General features: G+C 37.9%; 1 protein-coding gene across 2 annotated transcripts; it reads left to right on the forward strand.

The window, feature by feature from the left end:
• The first annotated feature begins 2,803 nt into the window (after positions 1–2,803).
• Positions 2,804–10,324, forward strand: LOC104594358 (myb family transcription factor PHL6-like). Of its 2 annotated transcripts, none has more exons than XM_010254624.3 (7): positions 2,804–2,960; positions 5,511–5,759; positions 6,515–6,591; positions 6,694–6,730; positions 6,900–6,951; positions 7,254–7,323; positions 9,606–10,324. In XM_010254624.3, exons 2-7 carry the CDS (start codon positions 5,522–5,524, stop codon positions 9,957–9,959), a joined length of 828 nt encoding a protein of 275 aa, XP_010252926.1. In that variant the 5' UTR covers positions 2,804–2,960; positions 5,511–5,521; the 3' UTR covers positions 9,960–10,324. The 2 variants fall into 2 exon arrangements, with proteins under 2 accessions (XP_010252926.1, XP_010252928.1); XM_010254626.3 differs by having other exon boundaries at positions 2,805–2,960; positions 5,515–5,759.
• The last annotated feature ends 1,127 nt before the right edge of the window (positions 10,325–11,451 follow it).

The following is an 11,451-nucleotide window of genomic DNA, read 5'->3' on the forward strand; positions in this document are numbered from 1 at the left end:
AGTTTTCCAAGTGTCCAATTGGCTTTCTGTTTTTGTAAGAATTTTTGCATGAGGGCCAGTGCTTCCTCTTGCTTCATCCATCCAAGCGCCCAAGTACTTTATTCTAGGTTGCATTAATTTCATGCCTACTAGACGGCCCATGAGCCTCTGATGAGTTCTATGCGTGTTCCTGCTAAAAATAATGCCTGACTTGTTGAAGTTTATTTGTTGGCCAACTATTTGGTCAAATTAGAGAAGCGTTGGTTTGACAAGGAGGGAATCTAGAGTAGCTTTACTGACAATGAGGCAATCATCAACAAACAGGAGATGGGAAAGGGGTTTTGAATGCCTGGCTAACTTTATGCCTTGCAGCCTGCCTTTCGTAGCCTCCTTCTCCAAAAGTTTTGTTAACACCTGCATTCCAATTATGAATAGATAGGGTGATAGGGGGTCCCCCTACTGGAGTCCCTTGTTAGTATGTAATAATTCAAGAGGGCTCCCTTTTAGTTTTATTGAGTAGGTGATAGTGGTGATGCACTGATTGACAAGGTTGCACCATTTCTCTGGGAACCCCAACTTTCTTAGGGTTTGGATGAGGAATTCCCACCCCATTCTATCAAAAGCTTTGGCCATATCGACTTTTAACATTGCCCATCTGGTTTTCCCCTTCTAGTGCTTGATTTTGTGGGTTATCTCCTTGGCTAAGATTACATTATCGGCAATGTTTCTGCCTTTGATGAAGAGTGCCTGGTTTGGGGCAATATCTTGGGAATAAGATGTCCGAGCCTGTTAGCCATTACTTTTGCTAGCACCCTGTAGACCACATTGTAGAGGCTAATTGGACGGTATTGATCTACTGATCCTGCCCCTACTTTTTTTGGTATGAAGACTAGGTGGGTATGGTTTAGCTCTGTAAGTAGGTGTTGGCTGTGAAAAAAATTTACAATGAGTTGTGTTAGGTCGCTTCCTAGTATGTGCCAGTACTTTTGGAAGAAGAAGGGAGTGAAACCATCAAGCCCGGACACCTTTTGAGGGTTCATTTGAAAGAGAGTTTTTTGACCTCTTCTTCTGTTGGTGTGTGAATAAGTTGATCTCCCTCTGATGCTGAGATGACCGGTTGGATCAGCCTGTCCAGAGAGTTAGGATTGAAGTCCCCGGACTGTCCACTTATTTTAAGGGTGTGCTCTTGGAAAGCCTTCCCTATCTGTTCTCTCCCGAAGATCCAAGATTGGGCTCCTAATTTTAACCATTCGATGTTATTCCATCTTCTCTTGTGTTTTGTTTGGAGATGGAAGTATTAGGCGTTCCTGTCTCCTTCTTTGAGCTATAATTCTCTTGATTTCAATCTCCATAATTCCTCCTCATAGGCTAACCAACAATTGTACCGACTTTCCAAACCTTGAAGTTCTTCTTGTAAGGTACCAGATTGGTCTTGCTGCTTTGGGAGATGTCACCAAAAGTTATTTTGTTCTAAGATTTTAGCTCGCTTTTGATGAACTTTAGTATTTTTGTAATTTTGAAAGTTGTAGAGCGAGGGGGTTGTTTGTTCCAATTTCTAACTATGATTTCTTCGCATGCTGCATGGTCTGCCCACATAGGGAGAAAATGGAAGGTTTTTTTCCCAGGCATACAAGTGGGTAGGGTGTCCAAGAGAATGGGATTGTGATTTGAGTTAATAGCTTTAGATTTTTTGTTTGTATGAAGAAAAAGATTCACATGGAAGAGAAGAAGAAGATAGCCTCGTGTCTTGGGTTTGTCTTGCAAATCCAAAGCCACAACCGCAAGAAGACTTTATCTTCCCATTAATGGTTGGAGTTTTTTGAACAACGAATATAAGTTAACTCAAACAACAAATGTAAAATAGCACAAAAAAATAATAAAAAAGAAAAAGAAATACTCAATGGATACAGAGGAAAAGACTTCCAAACATCCATACAACATTACTATTTGTTGGAATTAAAAAGAAAATAAAAAGCGATTCTGTCATCGGCATTCAAGAAGGAAAGATGAAAAGCCCTAGACATAGATATCAACTTTCCTCTGAATACTCGATGCTTGAAACTTTCCGTCAACACCATTGTTGTTGCCATTAAAATCCACAGTCCTCGTTCTGTTGTGGTTTGAACACTGTTAAAAAATAAGTTTACTTTAAAATAAAGTCGGGGCGGGCGGGGACCTCAATCTCCATCCCCTCCCTGCCCGCCCCAACTTTGATAGAAAATTCTTATTAATCCCCGTCTTTGTCTTCGCCTCGTCAAAACAATCTCCATTGGGTCTCCGTGGGGAGGGGGGAAAATTGCCATCTCAAAAACCAAAAGTTCTCATCCAACAGTTGTAATGCCTCGGCAAATACGGGCCCACCTTGTACTCCGCCAAGGATAATTTGTCCTTGTGCACTGCTAGCATAACGAGCCGTGTCCGTCACGGAGATGCCGAATCACAAGAGGACAAAGGGATTTTGCCTAATAACATTTATCTCTGACAATTGAACCGTTGATCTGAAACGTCCTAGGGATTTGCATCCTCCGGTAGGACCGACGAAGCATCGGATCCCTAGATTGTCAGATGACTCAGATCACTTCATGTGTTGTGGACTGTTCACCCCGACCGTTGATTCTGAACCCGCTTTTTAATGACACGTACGATTCTTGAATGGCACAGCAAATAAGAACCACCTCATTATGGTGGTCCATGTAACTAACCCTCGATCAAAGGCTCAGGACTCTTTGGATCCACGTTACACAAAATCTGGACCCATTCATGGGGAACAAGATCAAAATCTGACGGTGAGCGTACGGAATCTACACGAACACTGTAGATACAGCTATATTCTTACGCGTGTTAAATAAATTAAGCTTCTTTCCGGGGAGCCCTTTTTCGCACCGAATCTCGGCTACCCGTCTTGGCAAAACCTCTGAAACTCAGGTTTTGGTTCTCCGAGCACCTCTATCATCCGACGAATTCCAGGATTCTCGATCTGGGTAACGATTCTTTTACTTTCTTCTTCTTCTTTTCCCTTCTCCTCTCTCTATTGTTTTCCCAGTTGTTCTTTGTTTCTTGATCTGCGTTTTCTTCGTGTTTGAATTGGTTGATCTTTAGAGTTTAGATTCTCTGCATTTGAGTGGAAGGTCGTGTGTGTGTTTGAATTCGCATCTAGGTTTTTGGTTCCCGAGAATAGATGATTTGGGTTTGGTTGAAAAGTTGTTTGCCTGTGGTAAGTGTTAATGAAGTTTGCGAATTTTCGTTTTTTCTGAAACCCTAGTAGTATCAATCTATGAAATGAACTTGTAGATTTCTGCTGTTAGAGATAGTGTCGTGGATTATTTGTTGTTTTGATAGGAAATTTTTTTTTTTCTTTGAAATTTATAAGTTTGGTTTTTCTTTACCTCAGAAGATTATTGAGTCTTATTTACTTATTATATACATTTGCTGATGTAGTTTGGGGATTATCATTTACCTCTGGTTTTGAAACCCTAGTAATATCAATTTATGAGGCAACTTTGTGTGACTAATCTGTTTGTAATATGGTTTTTTGTCGTTTTAATCGGAAATTGCATGCCTGGGCTAAACTTTGAATCCAGAAAGTGGGATTTCTTTCCTGGAAGACTCTCAGTGGGTTTTTGGTGGAAGATTTATATTAAGTACTTTTGGATCTTCTCTTATTCGCTTTGGAATCCTATTCCTACCAACTCATGACGCCAATTTGTAAATTTCAACTGTTAGTGACATGGTTTACTATGAGCTTGTTTTAGTGGAAAAAACATTAGATTGTAATTCCAAAGGGGCTTTGGTCTATGATGTTCTAGGAAATAGGATTTTGCTCTTCCCTTTAGTTTTAGAAATATTAGGTTTCTTCTACAGATTCTTTTCTGTTTTCATTTCCATGCATATTTGGGAATGGAGACACCAAACATGTGAGCTATTTAATTAATTATTTATTATTATTATTATTATTATTATTATTATTATTATTATTATTGTGTGTGTATAGTTCATCAAGGAAAAACCTACTTGAGGGTTAATCAAGGAACCAAAGCTGAAAATGAATGTACACGTGCATTTGTCCTATGTACTATAGGCCTTTGTTTTTTTTAATATTTTTCTTTTCTCTTTGCTTTTCAGAAAGTTGTTTTTGGGAATTGTATATTGATGAAACGCTTTATTCTTGGATTTTGTTTTCTTGGTCCCAGGCATTTGATGAGTTTAAAGCCATTTAGTGTTTTTTTTTTTTATTTTGGGCTAGATTTTTATGTGTCATTAGTCTTAGATCGCATAAACTTATGAATTTCCTCGATTTTGCCAAGATGTACTGATCATAACTCTCCATGATGCATGCTCTTGTTGTCCAGTGGTCATGGTGGTGCTAGTTCTCCAGTTTGGGCTTGAGTTAGAGAATCTGGAAATAACTAGTGTTATTATGAGCATGGAACACAAGCCCAGGGCATTTGCACAAATGAATTCGCCATGGGACATAAGGAGGATCGATACCTGTGAATTTGTTTAGTATTAAACAGTATGAAAGAGCTCAAAACAAAACCAAACTCCCTGAGATTCTCTTATGTTTAATAGCACCAGGCCTTCCCTTTATTTTGTTCGTCACTTCCGACCAACCTGACAAGGATATTGGGATTATGTCAAGATAACTGATGGTTCTGAGGTGTCAAACTCATAGTTATCAAGGCATATAGCCAATTCTAAGTGATAGCGGTTTATGTAGTCACCCAGGCACCTGTCTAGGCTATAGAATTTTACAATAAAAAAAATTCTTGGTTAGTTCCATAGCTTTATATACTAATCAGCATGCATATAATAGCACTGATCTTTACATTAATTTTCCTCTGAAGGAATTAAGCATGACAGTTCATTATTCCTAAAAATAAACATTATTCTACCCTCAAAAAAATCAACAGCATATTAAATCCATTAATTTCAATATTTCAAACAGATTAAACCTAGAAGCATATGTCAATGCAGATTAAATCTGTTAATTTTAATTGTTTATCTTTATAATAAAAAATAATAATTTAGTTTTATTTTATTTATGTAATGGATTATCTGTTAGAAAAGAAAACAGATTAAACCTAGAAGCATATGTCAATGCAGACAATACTAGACAATGAAAATAATTCATAATTAGTTATACACATACTAAACTACCAAGTATTGTAAATTCATTTATATTAAACTTTACCATGTTTGAGACTTGCTTCAGCTTCAATGTAAATATCAGTGTCATCACTTATCAATATGTATAAAGCGCTCACTTTGAAGTGTTAATGTAACATAGCTTCAGAAAAATCTGATGTCACTGGGATACAGCAGCTGGGTATTCTTCATCTGATATTATATTTCTGCAAACATATACTGATGCATAAAAATATGGTCGATGCGGTTAGATGCCATTGGGGAAAGGTGACAGTGTTTCTGTGTGGGTGTCTCTGTATGCATACATACAATATACAATAGCTATTGACAGTTTATTGTACAATATATCTTCATGGATGTGATAAATCTAAGTTCCTTATTCATAGGTAGATGGTAAATGCATCAACCAAAGTCTACTTCTAGTTCAAGTCTTGTTCGCAGCAATGCGCTACTTCCTCGCCAGCATCTAAATAGCACTGACAGTGCGATGGGATCTAGCAGCAGAGGGAGCATTATTGAAACTAGCAACAGTAGCAAGAACAGCCCAATTCTGAGCACCAGGCAACGGTTGCGTTGGACACATGAGCTCCACGAACGCTTTGTGGATGCTGTGGCAAAACTTGGTGGTCCAGACAGTGAGTTATCTCAACCAAAGCCCATCTGATTTGAGTTTGGTATATTGTGAATGTGATGTCCCATGTGTGATGCTTGGTAGATGTTGGAAGTGATCGTGAAGTCAATCAGTACAAAATTGTATTTTTTCAAAAGTCTAGATGCATGGCATAGAAATCCCAATGGTGGACTAGAAAGGTGTTTTAGAAGACATCTTGAGATGAGATCTCGATAGCCCATTGCACAAGGTTCTCACCAATGTGGGGTCTGGGGAGGGACAGATATACACAGCCTTACCCCTGCACATAAAAAAGGCTGTTTCCAAGATTTGAACCCTGGTCACAAAGGTTGCAATGGAGCAACCCAACTGTTGCACCATAGCCCACCTTCTGTTTCAGAGGACAACATCTCAGAATCTGGAATTTGGTGTCCAGACTCCATTATGGTTTTCTTTTTGAGAAGTCCTGTTCATGGTTTTCTTTCCTTTCATTTTGTGAGTCAATTTACTGCAACTTGAATCTGAGAAATGATTAGATAGTTTTGTGAATTATTTACTTTATGGAATTACCAAATAGATTTTCTGGTAGTACATAGTACCCAAAAATGTAGATTTCTGGTGGGGAAGGGGATTGTGGTAATTCTTTAATAACATGGATGAACAAGCTTTTCAAGAAAGAAAGAAAAGAATTCCAACCATGTTATCAGAAGGAGTCTAACTATGAGGACTTTTATTTAGCCATTTTTCATATTCTCATTTTTATCTTTTTCATACTCACAGAGGCCACTCCTAAAGGTGTTCTCAGGGCAATGGGTGTATTAGGTTTGACTACATTCCATGTCAAAAGCCACTTACAGGTAATTATACACAACCATCCTTGAAACATCCTTTCTTTCATGTGTTTATTACTTACATTATATTTCTACCTGTGTTTGAACTCTATTTTATATTGCATCCAGAAATATCGTCTTGCAACACACCATCCAGAACTTCATGGTATGTATCTCTGACCTAGAACATTCTTTTATTAATTTGAAGTAAATTACTGATTAAAAAAGTTATTTGAAAGTGAATTAGGTAGCTCTTTCCATAGTAATAGTAGTATCTCAAGTATGTGTTCACATGAAAAACTTGTGGAAGAATTAATTTTGTATTGTAAATGTAGGAAAAATGGGGAGAGAAGCACGTGCTTTGGTTCAACTAACAGAAGGCTCCTCGTAAGTAGAAGTGTATTTTCTTTTTTGTGTAACATACATTTCTGTGAGCAAATGATCTTAAAATACTTTAAAGTTTAGGAAAACTGACACCTTGAAAGTCCCTACCATGGCTCTACATTGGTGCACATCCAGGTACTACTGTATTGATCATGAGATGTTTCCCGTTACCTTTTGTGTTCTTCATAACATCCCAAATTATCAAGTAGAACAAAGGGTTGGATGGTTGTAGTTTGTCAACACATTTACTGCTTTTTTGCTTGTTAAAGAGACATGTCTGAGATGATGTGGGGATTTTTTGGCAGTCAGATCCAAAAAATGGACACTCTCAAGCTGCAGGCTGAGGTGCAAAAGCGTCTGCACGAGCAGTTGGAGGCAAGTCTCTTTAAATTTGTTACCGGCATTTTCAAAGTCAAATTTTCTCTTTTCCCTTTTGTAAGTAATCAAAGTACACCATTAAATATAAGGGTGCACAAAAGAATGATCTGAAGTCTCCAAAAAGGAAAATGAAAAAGGAAAGACAAAGCAAACTTGCATTCTACCCCCCTCTACACCCATGACAAAATCCAAATTGAATTCAAAATCCCTCTCATCTTTGAGATCCAAAACCTAAGCCACAAGGAAGCCATGTAGCATTCACAAATAGTCAAACAGAAGGCTTTCAAGAATTCTTTAATTTTTCTGCATGAAAGAGGGTGAGGGGGGAGTTGATACATCTATGATGTGCTTGACTTGGGACTAAGGTACCTTGGCCTTGAAGACCTTGAGAATTGAGATGTGATGGTGTTCCAGATGCCCTCGGGTATATGGACAATTGATATGGCATTCAAGATACCCTTAGGGTTAGACTATATGGTAGGTATAACCAGTGTTTTAAAAGCAAAAGGTGCAAGGAGTGGCACGCGCCTTTTTGAGGCAAGGCACACAATTAAAAAAAGCTAAAAAATAAAAAAAAATTATAAAATATAATATTAATAAAAATATAAACTTAAGTTTTAAAATAAATGTTTTAAAAAACCTATTATCTAAAATTAAAATACATAAACATAATATGTAAAGCATATTCAATTGAGAATTTAAAAATGAAATCAAACATATAAAACATTTTCAAGCATATAAAACCCACAATCTCTTTTTTCTCAATTGCATCAAGTAGCTAATGTGACATATTACATTCCTAATTCTACGAGCCGCCTTTGTGCCATGCCCCTCGAGGCAAGCCCAAACAAGTCCATGTTAGGGCCTTAAATTCTTAGCTTTCACACAAAAAATAATGATTTTATAGTTTTAATTGTTGTTAAGAAGATATTTTATTAGGATGAATGAATGGACAACATTACCAAATAGGGGGTTCTCGAAGCTTCGGTGAGCAAGCGAACTGGCCTCGAGGGGCGTGGCACAGGGGTCCGGGGGCGGAGACCCCAACCCAGCCGCCAAACTCAAAAAAGGAAAAAGTGGCAAAATTTCAAAAGGCACACCAGGCGTGCACCTTGTGAATGGGCTGTACCTAGGACCTGGGCGAGGTGCTTACCCTAAAATGTGCCTCGCCTGTGTGCCTGAGGTGCGCCTTTTAAATCACTGAGTATACTATTCCTTGCGAGTAGGGATGGCAATTTCTACCCTACCCAGTGGGTACTCGCCCTAGCAGGGTAGGTGTTTTTGCTTGAACGATGGGTTTTGGGGTGGGGACAGATTTTGGGATTCTACAATCTGTATGGGGTACAGGTAGGGTACAATATAGGCTAAATCCAACCTCCCCAACCCACATACTTTTGGAAAGCATATAAAATTTATGTATTAGGTGCCGAATTTAATAATATCTTGAATTTTAAGTGAAGGATAATTGATAATTTGTGTTTTTTTACATGTTTTAATCAAATAATTGGAAACTTTGTTTTTTATTTGTGTTATTTTACTTATTTATTGCTTATGTATAACAGCAAATAATAGGAAATTAGATGTGGGTCTAAACCCGACCCGCCCTACCATTGAATGCAGGGAGGGTTTTGCATTTTCATGTGCGGGTAGGGTTTGGATTCTCAAAATCCAACTGCTACGGGTTTTGGGAAGGTATGGGTTGGGAGGTTTAGGGAGGTGGGTGGGGTCTAGAATTTACTAAGCCCTCCCCAAACCTGCCCTGTTGCCATCGTCGTGAGACAATGTATCTATGAAGAGTCTGCGTTACAATGGAAACTGGTTTTGCCAGTCGGGACAGAAATCTTTCATATGGTAAGTTTGGGGCTCCGCATGTTCTTCTGGTCTCTCTAATGGGTTGACTTTGACTTTGACTGGAGGATTGAACAGGTGGTCAATCCAGAGGGTTCCTTATCAGTGGTTTTGGATCATGTGGCAGAAATAGGGGGGGATTATGTACTTAAATTAGGGAACCATTTTCAACAACACTGTTCTTGATTTTGTCGTATTCCGTTGGTGGTAGTTAAAAATATTCGAATATTCCCTCATTGCATAATATAAATTTTTACATTCAGATTTTAGAGAAAATTCATTTGCTTCAATTTCAAGCTTTGAGCCTCTGCATGTGGTGTTTGTGTGGTGTTCGAGTATTCAATTTCAACCTTGACGCTGTTGAATCATGTCTGGACATGTAGAGCACCTGTCCGTTGATTTATTATTTTTTTATGTTCAAAGTACAACAGGTCCAGAGGCAACTGGAGGTAGGAAAAGAAGACAATAGTAAACCCCCAAAGATAACTGAAGAACAAAAGAGCTCTAGTGATGTTCTTGCAGAAGCATCTGGTGCAGTCACTTCTGTCCCTTTGTTAGAATCTGAGAAGACTGAAGCATGTACCCCTTCTCCCACTGCATCAGATTCTGCTCCCACCTCCAACTCCCCCAATCAAGAACTTGAGACCCCTGCCCAAGTTGATGCTTCCAAGGAACATCCCCAAGCCAAGAATGCCTCTGCCAGCAAGAGTTCATCCCCAGGTGAGAGCTCAGGTGAGAGGGTAGTGAAGAAGCAGCGAGTCAGTGAAGGCCCAGAATGTGCTTAGTTGGGGTTGGTTCTCAAACACATTGTTTCAAGCTTGGGCTCTGCGCATCTGCAATACAGAGCATTTTGATCTTTATTCCAGGGCATCCTTGATGATGAGGAGCATCTGAAAACATTTCGGGCAGTGTTCCATGAGACTAATTTGTGTGTCGGGTATTTGCACTTCAGGGCTGCTTTAGTTTTTTAATGTAGTCTATGGATTAGTGTGATAATCGTGTCAAAGAATTGGGTGTTCGTTTTTTATGCTATTTTCATACTTGGGTTGAAGAAGGCCATTTTGACCTTCCAACTGTTCTTTCTCTCCATCACATACTATAGATGCATACATCAATAGAAATAGAACCCTAACGGGAATTTGACAGGTTATGCGATGGATCCAAGTTATGCCGTCCGTTTATACTCAACCATTTCAGAATTTTGCGTCAAATTAAACTCCCGAACGGGGAATTTGACAGCTTTATGCGGTAGATCCAAGTTCGCTATCTCCCAGATTCGTGTATGAGACCCGGTTGTTGAATCGTTTGAAGTGACACCTGCTAAGATTTTGGGTTTGGTTTTGGAAAAATCCAGAAGCTGGTAAAAAATTGTTGATCTGGTTATAAACCGTCTGACCTGGCCCTTGGGTGGTTGGACCATTGATTAGTTTGACCCAGTGATTGGATCACAGGTTGTACACTAAATGTGTGCAAATTTCTGTAGGTCATAATTTTGCACTCACGTCTGATTGTGATGATTTTTTTTATTTTTGGGTAATTTATAGAGATTTGTGTTTTAAGATGTACGTGCTTTGTCCTGTTAATTTTGTAAAACAAAAACTCTTATGGTTTCAAATCATATTTTTTAATATTTTTATAAATAAAAATATAAAAATTGAATTAGAAAGCATAAATATAAAATAATACATGTATTACATGAACATAATTATATTATACGTTATTTATTGATAAAATACATGTTTACAAATATATGTATATTCATATTGCTAATATGACATGGTTTCACGTTCACCCGTTCAACCTAGATGATCAAACCGTTTTCCTGTAACTGTTTTTGCCTCCGGGATGGTTAAAACATTGCTTGGCAGAGGAATTGTTCTATTTCCGTGCCTTTCTTCTTTCAAGAGCATCCAATTCATAAAATGCAATAATTATACACCTATTAGAACTTGTATGGTCGTTTTAGCAAAAAAAAAAAAACTTGTATGGTCTGACCGTCTTAAATAGTGAAATTTAGTGGGTAAGCTGTCAAGGGCCAAGGGCAAAACAACTTGGGATTAGGGGTGCTCACAATTTGGATAACCGAACCATGGGCTTATATTTGAAACCAAGTTAGTACTATCGGTTTTTGAAAAACCGGTAACCAATTGACCAGTTTGTTTTTTTTTTTTACTTTTTTATATTTATAATATGTATTATAAATTAATATATAAATATATAATAAAAAACTAAAAATAAAAAAATATATAATATACATATATGTAGAAATAAGAAATG

This window comes from Nelumbo nucifera, chromosome 1, assembly GCF_055504915.1.
Source record: "Nelumbo nucifera cultivar China Antique chromosome 1, China Antique-T2T, whole genome shotgun sequence".
NCBI lineage: Eukaryota > Viridiplantae > Streptophyta > Magnoliopsida > Proteales > Nelumbonaceae > Nelumbo > Nelumbo nucifera.